Genomic DNA, 18,835 nt, shown 5'->3' on the forward strand with positions numbered 1-18,835 from the left:
GAGTGGAAGCAATAAAGCCAACAGGATGCACAGATAAAGTGCTTTTGTAGGAGTCGGTTCTTCCCTCTCAGCACGCAGTTTATGCAGGAGCAGAACAGACGTGGTAACGAGGACATTAATAAAGGATGCGGATCCATTTTTAATGATCCACTGGCCCCTTTAGCTTGAAACTGATTTTTATGTCCGCGGTTGAGTTTTCACTTCAGAATCCATGTTTTTGCTTTGAGAGGAACTCTTGAATTTTTTTCCCTTTTTTTTTTTTGCCTACACAAGCAAAGTGCTGCATAAAACCTGCATCCACCTGCCTGTTTGTGTGAGTGAGACACGAGCAGATGCAGGCTCCTCTGTCTATATTTGGAAGATAATCCTCAAGTAGGGACGAAACGGGGAGAGAAAAAGGGGGAAGAAAGAACTTGAGCTTTAGTATTGTGAAGCGATATTGGGTTGGGCGTCGGGTACAAACGCACAAGGTGTCAAAAAAAGCAGCGCTGGAGGATGAACACTGAGCATATATTTGCATTGCATATCCAGCTGCAAGTCTTGTCCAATTTGTCTTCTGTGGACGACAGATAATCATCCGTTGTGCATCTTGTTCATGTGCACATTTCTGCATGTCAACTCACCACAGAGGAGTCAGATTGGATCAAAAGCAGAAAGCGATATAGCCAGAAACTACAGCGTGAGGTTAGAGCTGGTTATGCACACACACTCATCTCTGTTCTCACTCTCGTCAGGGGAGAGAGTCTGTCTTCTCTCTGCAGCAGGCTTCTCCTTCTCATTGCGCTCTCTCTCTCTCCCTGCCTCTCTCCTCTTGCTTTGTTCATGCTGTGTTTGCTGTGCTCTCTGTCTGAAGCAGCGCCACACTGGAGCACTAATGAGCAGGGCTGAGAGCAAACCCAACACAGATCTCCCATCAGCTGAGGAGCAGCAGCAGCAGCTCTGACGGCATCCGAGGCCACGAGGACGAGGGACTGATCCGCAGTCAGTGGAGAAAGCAGCTGTAAAAAAGAGAGCAAAAAAAAAAGCAGAAGAAGCAAATGACAGCCCTGGGAAAGGCGTAGGAGAGGTCGTGAAGTCGCTTCAAAGGCAAATTAGCAGTCAGTTGAGCGGGAGTCAGAGGAAAGGGAGTGCTGCTCCACGCTCGGACGCTGACCCTCAGTGCACTCTCTCTTTCTGCAGACGGAGGACCTTCCACACCTGGAGGAGCTCAGCCATGGAGGAGATGCTCACCTGCAGCCGGAGCCCTTTCTCCCAGGTGTTCGGGCGTCAGGGTCAGCTCATGCAAGCCAGTGAGTGTCGCCTTCAACGTCAAATCTGCAACGTGTCGCATGCATGCCGTTTGATTCTTGATTGATTGTTTGAATAACTGATGCACCCTCTGTTGTTTTACATTAATATTTATGTATGGAAGTGTACAGATATCTCAGTAGGGAGTCAACAGATGAAAATGTGTCCCACTTTTACCAACAGGAACTAATATTTTGGGCTCTTTTTAAAGAGCTTCTGGCAAAATGTATTATTCAGCTTTCTCAATATTTTAAATCATGTTAGCCTTTTATAAGCAAATAAGTGTTTTGTGTGTCTACTCTGTTGGGAAATCACTGTGAAAAGGATTGTGTTTTCTTTTGCCAGTCCAGGAGGGCTCCCTCAGACCTGTAGGTGTTGTATTTTTAGCTATGGAATCATTTCTAGCGTAATGCAGCCTGACAGGGCAATGTGTTAATGTTGATAGACTGTGATGCTTCTTTGGTGCACAAGAGAGCTGTCCGGTGTGAAAATGTGTGCGCTGTGTCTTGTGTGTGGGTTGAAGCTCACTTTTCATGGTACCATCCTTTGATCTGCGCCTGAATGAACATGCCACAAGTCTGAAAAGAGTCACCAGAAGGTTAAAATCACAACTAACATGCAGCAAGGTAATATAATCCAGTTAACAAATGGTTTGTGTTGAGGAGCAGAGGTGTCACGTAATTATCTGATGATACAAGATGGGATTGTTTGTCCGCCTTGTCAATGAACAGCCAACATGTCTGAGTCTGATGGGTGAATTTGAAATGAAAATCCGTCGTAGTTCCTCCCAGCTCTGCTTCTACACCGTATAGGTTTTTAATAAATCAACATTTCCTGCGTTGTGAGTGCCAGGCAGCCTCAGCCTCATTCAAACTCCGCTCATGCTGGCAGAGATCCGTATTATTTGGTTGTGTGACTTTCGTGTCGTGCTCGACTTTGACGCCTCCGTTTTCGGGATCAAACCTCACAGCACGACAAAACCTGCCTCGAGTGCTGTTGAGGGAAGTGTTACAGGGTGTCACGCTCTGTAACTCCTGAAACAGAAGATGGAAGCCCTTTGGCCACAGCTCGCCCCGACGCTGAGCTGTGATTTCTCACAGGTCTGCCGCAGATGGAGGTGGCTGCATATACACGCTTGGACTTGTTAGGGAAGTTCATGCACTGTGGTGCACAAATATCCGTTTTCTGAGCAGTTATTTTGTTGCCTTGTCTGATTTTATTTTCCCGTTCATCAATAAACAATGCTTTGCTTTCAGGCTTCTGTTTCAGAAAACAGTGGTTTTCCTTCTCGCTCTTCGACGCTGGTTTGTTTTAATGACCTGTTATACAACGTCGTCTTCTCGCTCCTCCGCGATTTGTTTATTGGCTGCTGTTTGTTTGCCTCTTCAAATCTTCACTCGTAATAAGAATGGCCCAGATTGGATTGGTTCTCTAATTTGAATGATTGAAATGATTAGTCACTTATGCTCTCATCCAGGCACAGTGGAGGACAAAGCAGGCGGCATGGCACGCTGGAAAAAATCAAGAGAAAAAGACACGACCGGTTAAATGTTTGGAGGCATGTCAAGCCTCCTTTGTGCAACGAGCTCCGTTCTCGCTGAATATTCAACCCTTCTTGTGCATTTACTTTCCATTCCCCCGAGAGGTGTTATTGTGCTCCTCCGCTGTTGCTTTTTTTCCCCCTGAAATTCTAACTAAACTTGAAGATAATTTGAAGCCAAACTGTGCTACTTTGCAGCGTCTCTCCTCCTACTTATCAGGTGAGAGTGTTGGTTGAAATTAAACCTAAACGCCACTCTCCGCTCTGTGAAAATGACATTATCGTTGCGTTTGTTGTGATGAATTACAGTCAGTCTCGCGCTACCCCAACTTATCTATGCTCTTTGAAGCTTGTGCTGCATGTCTGTGATTTGGGATGTACAAGCGAGGGGAAGGGGGAGAGAGGGGAGAGAGGGGAGAGGGGCACGAAAAGTGAGCAAGCTGCAAATTGTGTGAATAAGAGATGGGTGTTTTATTCTATTTTTAGCCCCAACCTTACATACTGTTACGCAGCTGTTGGAAGGCTAATCCACGGTAGCGCTGGCTCCTAATATCTGAACAGTAATTATAAGGGGAGGATTTTTTTTTGTTTATCTTTTGCTGTCACCCATCATTGGATCAGGAGTCCCTCAGCTATATGCAAAAGGCCTGCTTGAATTGCAGAGAGAAAATCCATTCCGTGAGTGTTGCACATGCCCAAAGACCTGCATATAAACAACCTTCTGGTGGTACCCTGGCAGAATAAACACTTGACAGATTTTTTTTCCCCCCCTCTTTCTTTCTCATGAATCGCATTCACGTGGCAGTGCCAGGTGCGTAATCCTGCCTCGCTTCTCTTCCTCCCCTCTGATGGTGTGATTTATGCCGTGTTGTGATGTCTCGTCAGAAATTCCCTCAGCAGACTCTGCTCCCGTTTGTCAAAGGAGGGGAACCGTGACAATTCAGTTTTAAATAGTTTAAAGTACTTGGGGAAAGTTAATTTCATATATTTATGACTTTTCAAGGTTAGTCCGTTGAAGGAAGGTAGAGAATATTTCTACCAATTACCCACTGGGTGTAATTGTGCCGTCACCGACTCTACATGTTCCTGTAATGGAAATTAAAAGATTTGTTCCTCTTGAGGATCAAAGACGAGCCTCATGCTTGTTTTAAAAAGCCAATAAGAGAGAGCTTACCACTCAGAAGCACAAGATGAGTTGAAACTTAGACTACTGATAGAGCTGGGAATCGATAGAATCACTTGAACAGGTACTGAAAGTCCTGCTTCTCTGTGCTCACCTTCTGGATGCGAAATAAAAGCTTCCTGTTATTTCTTGACCAAAACTGCAAAAATTAAACCTCAGTCAGAAAATTGTACAAAATTCTCCATGTCAAATTTTGACTGTTTCCTTCCCTCTTCTGCGCTTTCATTTATTTGCTGGTTTGGATTTTTCTTTACACCCTCTAATTACTTTCTATCCAACTGTCAAACTCATTTTAATTCAGGTTCTACATTCAACTCAATTTGATCTCAAGTGGACTGGACCGGTTAAATCGCAGCATAATGACCTATGGAAACTCCACATTTTTCCTTTGTTTTAGTGCAAAAAAAGTACATTCTGAAAATATTTACTTTTAATGAGTTATTTTTCTACAAAACATCACAAACAACCTGACATTTCTGAAGAAAAATCAACAATATTCAGCCTCAGTTTATCATTTCCACATTACAGCTTACAGATCAGAGTGTCTACAGAGGAACACAACATTCAGCCACACATTTCTGGAACTGAACTACACAGTATTTGGCTTTAAAAAGGCAAAATAACAAAAACAAGACAAAATATAACAAAATGAGGCACAAATGACAAAAGCGAGAAACAAAATGACAAAAAATGAAACAGTTACAAAGCGACCAAAAAAAGGACAAGAAAAAAAATGACAAAAGTGTGAAATGCTAGAACAAAACTGACACAGAATGAATAACACAAAATGACAAAAATGAGATCAAAATGACAAGGGAACACAAAACGACAACAAGAGAAGACAAAACGACAACAAGGGAACACAAAACGACAAAAATGAGAAACAAAATGACAAGAAGATGAGACAAAAGTCAGACAAAAAAGATAAAAAACATCAAGAGCAAGACAAAATATCACAAAAATGAGGCACAAATGACAAAAGCAAGAAACAAAATGACAGTAAAATGAAACGGTTACAAAGTGACCAAAAAAGGACGAGACAAAAAATGACAAAAGCGTGAAATGATAGAACAAAACTGACACACAACGAATAACACAAAATGATAAAAATGAGATAAAAACCACAAGTGAGACTAAAATTGAACACAAAACGACAGCAAAGAAACACAAAACCACAAAAATGAGAAACAAAAAAACAAGATCAGACAAAAAAGATAAAAAAAACGAAATATGACAAATGAGGCACAATCTAGCATTTTACTTTATGATCTAAACAACTTGTCGGGGTCTAGAAATTACTCTAAATTTATAGTTTTACTAATTTACGAAGTGCAGTTAATGTCTTCTCTGTAATTTTTACACTGAGGGCTGGATTGGACCCTCTGGAGGACCACTTTTGGCCCATGGCTGCATGTTTGACACCCCTGCCCTAGGTAAATTACTCTCTATACTTTTCTCCTTACATGTCAGAGACAATATCACCAAGTCCTCGTTTTTCTACCTATAGAATATTATTTAAATCCATATAAAGGGCAAAACCGACAAATGAGAACCCAAATTGCAAAGTATGAATAAATACATGCAAATTTCTATTAAAGCAAGTGACACGTATCTGTAAAAAAAAAAAAAAAAAGAAAATCCAATTTATCAAAATGTGACCTCTTGAATATATAGTGCAGATAGGAATTTCATAATTACTTAATCCGCTTTTAATCAAGGATTCATTTCCAATAAAGTCACAATGACATTCTGACTTTCAGAGACAACACTGGAGGTGAGTTAGTTCAGCAGACAAAGTTGGAAACTCTCTCTTTCTTACCCATCACTTTACCCTTGAATATCTTCCTAATACCTCAATAAACCGTCAGTAAATCCCTGCTCAGGAGAGGCGAACGTGATCTGAAGTTTTAATATGTGGCCACTGCAGGTGTAGAACATATTTTGGGCTTCTTTGATGTGATTAATTCCTCTCCTCCTTCCACTTGCGCTATGGTTCCAGCACACTCGCAAAGATTCCTCACACCTCCTTTCCCCGGTGGGCTTTCCTGCAGTAAGAGATTAGCTTCATGCTGCTGGTGTTGCTAATCATGTAGAAGGAGTCACGTTGCAAGAGGTTTGCTTTAGCCGCTGTGTTCACCCAACAAGGTAACTTTTTTTTTTTTCTTCTTCTGCGTGGTGAGTCATGGATTTGGGCTGTTTTTATGATTCTCATTTAGTTTTTAATTTATTTTCTTCGCTGTTAAGGGGAGCTGTTGGTCGGTGGAAATGAAACGCGACACTGCTGTGACTCCACATCTTTGCTTTGCCGTCGTTTAGATGCACTTTGAAATGAAATCATGTCTAATTGAAAGAATGAAGCCAAGACGAAACAACAGAAAATAACTTGGGTGCTGACAGAGACTGTGGAGGGTCAATATATAAGTGCAGGACTTTTTGTATCATAGTTGACATTGTTATTAGCCTAGCCGCGCTAGACAACCCACGGCAACGAATTTAATTCTCTGCCAGGGTGGGTCTAGTTACCCTCCATAAGGCTCGAGGCTGGATTCTCCTAAAACTGGCCGGACCAATCACCATGAAGTGTAGAGTCAGAAGGCGGGCGTAATGAAGTGACGACAGAGGCGCGACGATTCTGACAGAAACAACCGGCGCACAATAAACAGTTATCTTTCGACTCGGCTTTGGCCACAGCCCTTAAAGATTTGAAGCTAAAATTCAACTTGAAAGATAAACAAAGGACGGCACTGAAGTGTTTCATTGAGAAGAAAGACGTATTTGGACTTATGCCGACGGGATATGGCAAATCCTTAGTATACCAGTTGGCTCCGCTAGTTGGGAAGCTAATGGGACTTAGCCACAATCTGGCGCTCTAGGAACTACGTCAGCCTATTCGTTGCGCTGATTGGTTGTATACCTACCCAATTGCTGCAGAGTGATTTGAAAGACAACCTGTTAGCCCGCCTCCCTCCCTGTCGAGCGGTCCGAGACCCTTGTGCCTTCAGAACATGGGTCTAGCGCGGCTAGGCTACATTGTTACCGTTTTCGGGCCTGAAATCAACATGGCCGCCTATAACCAAACACCACATGGCATTTTTACAGAAAGATTCTTTAATTTTCACTCAATTGTTTGTATAAAACTGAGTAAAATTAAAATTGCAAGTTATTTATAAAGATATTATAGTAAACCCATTGACACTTGACTCATGTGCTGTTTTAGATTAAATAACTCAGAAAGCCTTGGAGTCTTGGTGTTTCGTTGAGAGGTGTTTTTGTAATGGATAACTTAGTTGAAAGTGTTTTCTCAGACTCGGATGCAATTTATGTTCCATATAAAATTTGGTATATTGTCAAAAAAGAAATATCTGTAGGTGATTGGGACGGTTATTTAGTTGACATTTTAGTAATATACAGTCATTTTTTTTATTAATAGATGATTGTTTCCATAATAAATAATTATAAAAATGTATGAAAGATATATCTCATGGACTTCAACAGTCCCTCAATGACAGATCGACCCTGCAGTACTTTAGGGCACTTGTATAATTTCAGAGTTTGCAGTTTTTGCTAACTTGGAGTAATTGAAAATGTGTTTTATACTTTGTAGCTGTCTGAGATATTCTGTAGTGCATGCTGTAGAATTTAAGGAATGAACCGTATTGTTGGTCCTGTGGGGAACAATTTGGTACATATTGTGCTGATTTGTACTTTACACCGTTACCAGCAGGCACGCTTGTTCTCGGGTAGCTGATTTTTTTTTTTTTTATGCAGCTGAATTGCATAAAGGTGTAGCTGTTCCTTGGGAATATTTAATACGTACTAATTCCTTTTAATACATTCTGTACTGCATACATTTAATCTGCGTTAAAACTGTGTTAACATCGTTTCTGGAGCTCCGTCCTCAAACAGCATAAATAACATCTCAGAAGGTTTAACTTCCTCCTTGCACACAAACATCCAGCCAGTCAGTGAAAATACGGTGTTTTCTCAGTGGCTCCTCTGCAGTATTTTGGCTTATTGCAGTATAACTCACATAATATTATTACTGTGACTGTAATAACCTCTGCAGCTATTTGGATCTAGAGTTCAGAAAAAGTCCATATTAGGAGTGATTTTATGAAGCCGAACAGCAGTGGATTCAAAAGAGAAGAAGATCTTATGTTTTTATCTTTTAGATTGATGGATATTTCATTAATCCTGACGGACATTCTCGTCGGTAGGCAGCTGATGTAGTGTTCACAGGATTACAGTGACGCCGTGCAAGTTAAAGAAATCTTTAACAAATCTCCACATTTGGCCAAAATTATTAGAAATTTGTCCAGAACTTGCTCCAAAAAAATCCTCTTTTCCTGTTCAAACATCTATAATGGCTTAGAAGGGTTCCAAAAATGATGAAAAACATTTCTAAAAAATTCTAAAATGACTCAAATTTGACCTCATGATTAAGTATGTTCTCTAAATGCTGTCAAAATTTGGCAAAAAAAACCCCAAAATATATGCGAAAAATGGCTAGAAATTACTCAAATTTATCAAGGACTTGCTCAAAAATCCTCCTTAGCTTTTCCTAACCTGTCCATAATGATTTATTGTCTAAAATGGCTGAGAAGGGTTAAAAAAATTACTAAAATTTTCCTTAAAAAGTTGGAATTAGTCAGTTACAGTTCTATAAACATTTGTGATCTGCAGCAGTTGATTTGTAGTACAAGTGCCACCGTGTGATCGTCAGCAGGCAGCTGATGTATTTTCTTGTTGTCGTGGTTACCGAAACCTTCAACAAATCCGTGGATCCAGACAAGAAGCCACATCACTGTCAACATCTAATGAGGTGGTCTTTGTGACATTTCTGACCTTCGCTGAAAATTTCATCCAAATCAGTTGGTCTGTTTTTGGGGAGTGTTGCACACAGAGGCTGAATCCAAATCTCTGGACTTCACCGCACTTGCGGACTTTGCGGCGCGTTCACAGGAAGTCCGGGAGTGCTGAGGGCTGTCCAAATCCACAATTCGTCCAGTCCACAAGGGGCCTCAAGCGGACTTTCTGCAGACTTCCAGAGAGTCTGCTTGGGGTGCAGACTTCTGCAGACTTCACCAGTTTGATTACCCACAATTCATTGCAATACGGACGTGAGGTCTAAATTTTTCGATTTTTTTTTTTTTTATTGCGTCTGGCCCATAAAAGCTGTGCAGTCTGAAGCCGAAATCATGAGCTGAGAAAAATAATGTCGGAAAAAGGACGAAAGCAAGTCCTCCAATGTAAGTAATACCCAAATCAATCAATGTTATAGCGTATACATGATAGTTCTTCAAACAGTGTCACGGAAACGACTGAAACGGACTCCAAGTCTGTCTATTAGCTCCATTCATAATGCTGTAGACTCCCGCTCTTGCAGACTTTACGTGATGACGGTAAAGACGTCACATTACGTATGACTGAAGTCCGCGAGGGCTCAGTCTGCAAGTCCAGAGGGTGGAGATATGATGCAGCCAGAGTAACAGACAGACAGATAGAAGGACTCATGTACGCTGATCGTCACATAATTCTGCTGCCTTCCTTTGGCGGGGTAATTATCCAGTAATAGCCAGACCCACATGTCCTCTATGCCCTGCTAGCTTGGGTGAGTCTTTCACCTCTCAGCAGAATGATTACCTAACATGACCTGATGTACTTTTCGTCTAGACTTGTAATCGACAGGTCAGTCACAGATGAATGCAGGTCATCCGTGTGCACCAGTGGGCCCAGTTATCTTCACACGAGTTCAGCACCACGGTTTTGGTATCTAAATCCCAGCATGGAATCAGTCACATGGCAAATATGAAGCTTGTTTCACGCAACGATCCATGCAGAAAATCTACGTGAACTTTTTTTTTTTTTTTTTGTACGTAGATTAAAGGTGCCTGAAACTGTGCAAATCTTTCCTCCACAGCAGCAGAACGGTGTGTATCGTGTTGTTCTGGGAGTTGTTCTTACAGCAGACCTTCCAGAGTTTATTATTCAAAAGTCCTCGCGGAGGGAAAACGCTGTCAATGCAGTCATTTCAGTTGGAGCGGTGGACCATGGCACACCTGGCACACTCTGAAAAATTTACAATGCCGGTTCCTGTGCCTTGAATTGGACATCTCCAGCTTCCATTAACCTTCAGATGAATGAGCTGGCTGCCACAGGAACCTGCCTGAGCTCCATCTTTGCACCTCCTTCTATACCTCTCCTCGCTTCTATCCCCCGCTGAAGCACTTTTCTAATATAAACTTTACGTGTTGACACAGCCTGTCGCACACAGACGACGTTCCGAATGCAGATTTAAAAACTGTTGTGCCGTTTTTCCTCCGTCGCTCTTCTCGGGAGTCGGCATTTACGACACGCTTGGGACCAGTAAGACAGGAGGGGGAAGAAAAAAAAATACTGTCGCCCACTGATTTTATCTATTGGACAATGAAGGCCGTAAAAGAGTTTGATACTGTGGAGATGTGATGCAGAAAGTGTGGAAATTGCTGTGCTATATAAAGCCATAACGTACCTTCAAGGACATTACAGGAGATGATATCTGTGCTCTGGGGCTTCACACAGATGTCACAACTCATGCCTTCTGAAACATTTTACTTTCTCTGCCTCCTGCTCCACTCAGAACTGTGAAGCCTGCATTCGTTTTTTTTATACATTAGCTTCATCTAGAGCTATTTTAAAACTGGGATGTTTCACTTTATGATTAATATGTAGTTGTTTAAAGGTAAATAGAGCCAATGAAAAGAATGTTAAAGCTGGGTATTGTACGTACCCTATGAAACAACTGTAGAAAAGCCATTTTTCTGCACTTTAAAACAATAATACGACAGATTCCCATAATAAGGATATGGACGGGTCACTAAAAGCACAAAGTGAGTATTATTTTTATGAGTCCTTACTGTGAACAGTTTTTACTGGAATTTGCTTTTATGTAAGTGGAGACTGTCCTAAAAAGAAGTGCTTTAGGTCACCTATATTCCGTGGTGGCAGAAATCCCACAGATGGTTATCCAAACTTTAAATGAGTCGTCAGTGTTGTTTGTCTTCTTTTTGAATTTATTCCTCCTCTGTGGCAAAGTCAGCAACATTACAGGAAATCTATGAGATCGTTTGTTGTGGATGTTAGGGCTGGACCCGAATATCCGAATATTCGTACGCTACGGCACTATCCGGATATTAATTTTGGTATCCGAATATTCATATTAAATGAATCGTTAAAGTTGGCGGAGCCAGGGGGCGTGGCTATACTTGATAGACAGCAACAGAAGCCTCTGCGGTATAATGTGGGCGGGATAAGAGAGTCCTCAGCCAATCCTGCCCCTAGTTGCTCTCTGGTCCAGTCTGTTTGATGACGCTTTTTACGTCACTGGCTCCAAAAAATCCAAAACAGCGACCAGGAAGTAGCAAAATCCGGGCTTCATTTTCTCGGGATTGAAACCAACGGGTGACGTCACGGTTAGTTTACACCTGATCCGAATATCCGGCCCGTCTCCTCCGCCGCTGCTGCCGCACCCCACCCCCCCGGGTCGGACGTTACGGGGCGGAACGAACATCCGGATATTCGTCTTTAATAGGGCCTGAATATTCGGAGGCTAGAAACCACTATTCGGGCCAGCCCTAGAAGACGTACAGAATGGGCAAAGGAAGAACAAATAATGTTTTAGCTGTTGTAAGCGACATTCTGTTCCGTTTTGTTTATTGGCATCTCCTTTTTAAATTTAGAACTTAAACTGAACTTTCGATTTTTGCAAATTCCTTCTATCTTTTACTTTTCACGGTAGAATGGTGAACCTTACAAAAGCACGGTATAGCTGGATGGACCTACAAAAGCTACAGAAAGATGTTTGTTTTGGTTTTTTCATTTTGGTGTTTTTTGTGTTTTTTATTTGGAAAAGAAAGCTCAATAGTACACATGATTTTGTAAAAAAGACATGACTTTTCTATTCCGAATGAAAAACAGAAAAAGGAAGTAGTGCCTCTGATGTAGTGTTCACTTGTTGTCATGGTTACAGTGAACAAGTCTTTAATAAATCTTCACATTTGTCTAAACTTATTAGAAATTTGTCCAGAACTTGCTCTTTACTGTCCAAAATGAGTTTATTGTGTAAGATGGCTGAGAAGGATTTTTTTTTAAAAATGACTGAAAATGTGTCCAAAATTATTTTAAAAGGTCTTCAAACTGTTAAAATGTTCTTTAAAATGTAGGAATCATAATTAAAAAGAAAGAAAACAAACATAAACAGAGAGCAGGAAGTGGAGAAACATTTTCCTCCAACTATAAAGGTGGGAGGATGGTGAGAAGATAATTTGTGCACAACCCGATGGGACGAAACCCAATTTTGATTCTAGCTAAAATCTAAATTCTGCTTGTCTCCAGCTAACGGTTAGTTGCGTTAATGAGGCTTCTAATTACCAAGACGCTATGTGTGGTTTCAAGCAGGAACCAATGGCAGCAGCCTGGTATTACAGGGCGTTACGACAGATCTGCCCAGTGGCCTGGAGTTTAGCGGAGCGATCTAATTATGTTTGAGTGCAGAGAACAAAGGCCTGCTGTAAGGTGAGGCAGAGCTCTGCTGTTGGACTCGTGTTTGTGGAGCCTCAGTCGTCAACATTTTTCCAATAAATTGAGCAAATGAGCGCCGGTTTGTATCAGTCCTGATGGAGGTGTCGGGCCTGTAAATTCAAATCACAGATGGATGCGTGTGTGAATCGCTGGTGTACGTGAAGCCTTTGATGTTCCCTGGCTGCAGCTGATTTCATGTCGCTGATTCAATCTTGCATTCATGCGTACAGGGGCTGATAATGAACCGTTGCCTGTTTAGAATAAGCAGCCCTGTGCTTTTGGACTGTGATGTGCTGCTTTTGGTGTCAAACTAATTTCATTCATTCATTCAAATTTTAGGTCTTAGAGCTTCTAGTGGTGTAATATAGGTCTGATGAGATCAATGAACAGATTTATGCTTCCTTTTAGTTACTGACTTACGAATGAATTACGGATTAGAAGATGATCCTGTTGCCTGAAGAGGTAGTTATCTTGTCCGGTAAAAGGCTAGACTCTGTGATAGGCAGCGACTCCTCTTGCATATTTAGTTTGGCCAAAAACGAGTCGGTAGTATTTGCAGATGGTCACTGAACTGCTGCTTGACTCCAGGGAGGAAGGATCATAATGAAGGGATTTTGCCATCAGCACTGCAGATGACCACATAATTATGTATTTTGAGTGAACTATTCCTTATTTCTCAGTCCATTCACACACAACAGTTGGACGAATATTCTCTCACCTCGCAAGTCTGTGGTCTAGTCACAGTAAATAAAAAGACTCTTAATGCTTCAGCATACCAGGACATATTGGACGGTTTGATGCTCCAAGCTTTGTGGGGACAGTGTGGAAATGGCCCCTTCCTGTTCCATCATGACTGTGCATCAATTAAGATGTGGAGGAGCAAGTTTGGTGAGGAAGAACTTGACTCACTAGAAGAAATGTCCCTCTCAAAACAAGAGAAAAAAACTTATTTCAAGGAACTTTTACCTTGAACTAAGCAAAAAAAAATCTGCCAATAGAACAAGTGAAAAATGGCTTGAAATGAGATGTGATATTTAGAATATTGAGATCTTAAAATTAGCTGGGAAGACCTATTTGAAGCTCTATTTTACCAGGATTGTCAAGCTTAGGTGTCTTATCCCTCCTGTTGTCCTCATTTACAGCACCAAAAAATATTGTTCCCTTGTCTGACAAAAATCCAAAAATTCAGCAAAAAAAAAAATCCCCAAATTTATAAAAATTTGCTGAATCTTCAGGAGGAAAATTCCTTAAACGTTTTATTTAAACAAAAATCTCAAATTTGGGAAAATATCCAAAGTGATTCCATAAATATCAGTAAAGGTTCTAATATTTGCTTTAAGAACATTCAGGAAAAATCAACCAAAACTGATTTATTTTTCTGAATGTTCTTAAAGAAACCTTTTTTTTTTAAATTTCTTTATTTCTTCCAAAAAATGCTTAAAAATGTCCCTAAAAAAATTGGAAGTTTTCCTTGTGAATACATATATTTTTTCCCACATTTTTAAACTTTAAAGCAGGTCAATTTGACCCACAGGACGACACGAGGGTTAAACTTATTTTGAGTTTTCTTGTAAAATTCAACTCAAAACTAGACAATTTCAAGATTGTTTGACTTAAGATATTGAAGATGCACAGTCTTAAAACAAGTCCCTCCATCTGCTGAAATGTCTCTTGTTAAGTGAATTTATCTTAAATCAAGTGGGATGAGACATTTTGACTAAAAATAAGAAAAACAGACTTGGTAAGATTTGGAGTTTTTGCAGTGCTGTCCTGACCTCAACCTGATAGAACACCTTTGGGATGATTAGAGTGGAGACCAAAAGCTCGGACTTCCTTACAAATGTCCTTCCGGAAGAATGATCAAAATTTCTTATAAACACACTCCTAAACCTGCCCAGAAGAGTTGAGGCTTTTGTAGCAGCAAAGGGTGGTCTAACTCCATATTTAAACCCTACAGATTAAGAATAGGATGTCATTAAAATTAGCGTGTGTGAAGGCAGACGTCCCAATACTTTTGGCAATATAGTGCATGTTATGAATTGGCGTTCTATGAATATAATTGAACTGAATGTTGACTGAAAACTAAGTAGGTATACGTCATAAATCTGCATACTGTAAACTGTCACTGGTCCCTGTTGTGTGCAGTCCTCTGTGTTCTCAGTTTGTGGAAACCTCGTCTCTTTAGCCCAGCGTAAATGATGAAGGGGTCAAGCGAGAAGCCGGAGACGGTGTCCCCTGCATCTGGATATATTGTTTTAATAACTTCTAGGTGTAAAAAAGCAAGCTATTGACACATTTGCATTGCTGGAGGAGCAGTAATAAAAAGAATTATTGTATTTAGTAAAAAGATTGTGTTCCCAGAAGGCTACCTGTCAAATGATCTGTTAAGAGGAGCTAAAAAAAACATCTAGATTTACTAAAAGATAATGGATTACTTTGTTTTTGTTACCTATGATTACAGGTGAGGCATCCTTTTGTCCATTTTATTGGCTTTCATGAGTAAATTTGCGCCGTTTCCTGCAGGACACAGGAGTTCCATTTCGCTGCCGCCAACAGATTCAACAGTCCGGACGAAACTCGCTGCAGCGTGCAGCGACTCGGTTTTTGTTGACATCGGTAGGCGGCTGGTGCACAGACCTACTGTAGTCGGCTCTCGGGGGTTTCTGTGATTATCCTATCAGCCGGTGGCGTTGCACAGCAGCCGGCCACAAGCTGGCAGGGCTGGACGTCAGCCAGCGACCGATGAGCCGCATCCTTTAACTGCTGCCTCTGTTCTTCCAGCATTAGACACATAAAACACGGTTTACAAAATCCCACCGATTCCACCTGTTTGCTTAAGTCTTTAAAACGGCAACAGAAGCGCTGACATTCAGATGTATTCGTCTTAAATGTCTTCTTGCTGTGCGTATTTTTCGTGTTCTTGTTCCAGCAGAGAACATACAGGTGTAATTAATAACACAGACCGCAGACATGAATTGCATTAGATGTGCCTGATAAAGGATTTCTGTTGTTGTTCCACTTCCTTGGTGGCAGATTTAATGTAATTAGGGGCTAAGAATCTGCTCAGAGTGAGTAAAGATCACATTCCTGCTGCACATTTTCACATTTGCTGCCATAGTTTTTCCATAACGCGTGTGTTTGCACCGCAGACTTTCCTGTCAGATTTTCCATCTTGCAATAGAATTATGTGATTCAGAATGTCAGGTTAACCCTGAGTGATCATAGCAGGAGAAGATCTATTTTAAGAACAAACAATTTCTCATGCGACTCCATTTGCAAGTCAGCTGTAATCCTCACTAAACAGCGAAAGTTAATTATGTTTGCAGCTGTGATTGTTTCACAGCGTGTCTCGTATTCTTTGCTACCGAGATGACATGTGTTTCTTTCCCCGTGTCGTCCTTTATTTATTTATTTTCCCGTTGGCTGCATTTATCTTCAACGGCAGGTGGACGATGCGTCAGCAGCGGCGGGATTCTTCTGCCAATCACGTCAATCCTAGTCTGTAATCCTTCACTCTCCTGCCTCTAAATCCTCACTTCAGGCGACTGTGCTCTCCCATCTAGACAATCCATCTCCGCCGAGCTTTCCTCTGTGAGACGAGAGATCATTGATGAGTGATAAAAGCTTAGACTTTAATCCCAAACACATACAGGATTACAGAACAAACGTTGCACGTTTGAAGCGGAGCCACGGCGTCTGGCTGCGACTTCAGGTGGGAAGTTTGGCAACTTACATTGTGTAATAATCGTCCAAGAAACTATCCAGTGGCGCCACATAGACTTTGAATAAATTTTAATGTTAGTACCTGCGATCAGAAGAGTCTCAGTCACAGTTGCATCACTTTTTCTCTTTTTTCGCAGCGTTGCAGCCTTTTACTGCTCGGGGATCAATATATAATTGCAGGACTTTTTGTAACATAGTTGACATTTTTGTTGTTTTCAGACCATAAAATCTACAAAGCCTTGGAGTCTTCCAGTCTTTTCTTCAGGAGGAAATGACATCATGTGGAGCAGGTCATGTGATCTGAATTAACACACTTCCTGGAGAGGTGTTTTTGTAATGGGGAACTTAGTTTAAAGTGATTTCTCAGACACAGATACAATTTATTTTGTGTCATAAATTAACAGAAATGACCACAGAACAACACAAAATGACTCAGTGAGACACACAATTACCATAAAGAGAGACAAAACAACCACAAACAGACTGATACTGATCAAAAATGACCACAGAGAGACACGCAACTGATAAAGAAGGTTCAAAAGGACACAAAATGACCACAGAAAAACACAAACTGACTCAATGAGACACATAATTATCATATAAAGATACAAAATGACGAGAGAAACACAAAAATCACTGCAAAAAGTTGCAAAATGACCACAGAAACGCACAAAATGACCACAAAACACCATAAGCAGACTGAAAACAGACACAGAAGTTTGCAAAATGTCCACACAAATGCACAAAATGACCACAAAACACCATAAGCAGACTGACAACAGACGCAAAAGTTTGCAAAAATGTCCACACAAATGCACAAAATGACCACAAAACACCATAAGCAGACTGAAAACAGACACAAAAGGGTGCAAAATGTCCACACAAATGCACAAAATGACCACAAAACACAGAAAATTGCCATAAGCAGACTGAAAACAGACACAAAAGGGTGCAAAATGTCCACACAAATGCACAAAATGACCACAAAACACCATAAGCAGACTGAAAAGTGACACAAAAGGGTGCAAAATGTCCACACAAATGCACAAAATGACCACAAAACACCATAAGCAGACTGAAAAGTGACACAAAAGGGTGCAAAATGTCCACACAAATGCACAAAATGACCACAAAACACCATAAGCAGACTGAAAAGTGACACAAAAGGGTGCAAAATGTCCACACAAATGCACAAAATGACCACAAAACACCATAAGCAGACTGAAAAGCGACACAAAAGGGTGCAAAATGTCCACACAAATGCACAAAATGACCACAAAACACCATAAGCAGACTGAAAAGTGACACAAAAGGGTGCAAAATGTCCACACAAATGCACAAAATGACCACAAAACTCAGAAAATTGCCATAAGCAGACTGAAAACAGACACGAAAGGGTGCAAAATGTCCACACAAATGCACAAAATGACCACAAAAAGAGCTAAAATGCAAACAAAACAGTCTGAAAATGATCAAAAAAGAAACAAAAAACAAACCCAAAAAGACACAACATGAAAGGATTTCTCAGACAGATACAATTTATTTTCCATCTAAAATTTGATATATTGCCAAAAAAGAAATATGTCATGATTATCTCAACTTAGTAAAAAGAACACAATCAAAACTATTCTTGAATCAACTCATTTTATTATTGTTTAGCTCATTAGAAGGTGGTTGTTATTAAATTGGGACAGTGTGGTTGACATTTTAGTGATATCCAGTCATTTTTATTAATTAGTGATTGTTTCCATAATAAGTAATTATGGAATCTGTAAAGACATGATCATAATGAACATAAAGAACATTACTTTTTGTAATTTCAATAAAAACGTATGCAACATATATCCCATGGACTTCAAAAGTCCCTCAGTTATATATCGATCCTCAGTTACTTTCCATGCGTAAAATGTTAGCACTACTTTCATCTGGTAGAGGATTCTAGAAGGCTCCTAACGCCGCAGTGCACGTTGTTTTGTGCGGCTCAAACTCTGCACTTTACGTTATCAACACTGAAAGCACAGAGCTCTGTCTTTGGCACTCGGAAATTATGTTCAAACATTTAATTCCCAGCGCTAGATAAAGAGGGAAATCGCGCTGCAACCCTTGGCTTCCGTCAGCGTGTTGGGAAATGAATGATGAAACCCCCGATGAAGGCCGCTAGCTGAACTGCCTTCGCCTCCCGCTGAGCCGCGCATTCAACAAGCAAAATGCACAAATGCTTTTGTAGAGCAGAAAGTCTCTGCTCCCTTTTTCTCCCACACTTAATTCAGATGACATCGACTAAAGAGGAAAGAGATGGAATCCAATCCTGTAGATGCCAGCACTTGAAATGCATCGCTTTTATGGCGCATTCAGAGCCGGTAAAGGGCAAACATAATGCCTCAGTGAGTGTACAAAGAGACTAATGAAAGAACGCCTGCTTAATAGAGTGGCTTTTTCTTCACGCTGTATTTTGCTGCATTGCTGTTGTCTGACTGATTAATGAGAAAAGCATTATGGATTCATAATTTATGCTCTCGTTAAAATGAAAGCTGAACGCTCGA

At 40.8% G+C, this 18,835-nt stretch overlaps 1 protein-coding gene across 1 annotated transcript in view; it reads left to right on the forward strand.

Annotated features, from left to right (window-relative positions):
* Positions 1–665: 665 nt before the first annotated feature.
* LOC110967435 (kazrin-like) overlaps positions 666–18,835 on the forward strand; it is a 242,689-nt gene continuing 224,519 nt past the window's right edge. Inside the window, exons 1-2 of the mRNA XM_051949271.1 lie at positions 666–684; positions 1,180–1,289. Of these exons, the coding sequence (XP_051805231.1) occupies positions 1,214–1,289 (76 nt within the window). The 5' untranslated portion in view covers positions 666–684; positions 1,180–1,213. The remainder of the gene's footprint in view (positions 685–1,179; positions 1,290–18,835) is intronic.

Source organism: Acanthochromis polyacanthus, chromosome 6 (genome assembly GCF_021347895.1).
Source record: "Acanthochromis polyacanthus isolate Apoly-LR-REF ecotype Palm Island chromosome 6, KAUST_Apoly_ChrSc, whole genome shotgun sequence".
In the NCBI taxonomy this organism is placed as follows: Eukaryota; Metazoa; Chordata; class Actinopteri; family Pomacentridae; genus Acanthochromis; species Acanthochromis polyacanthus.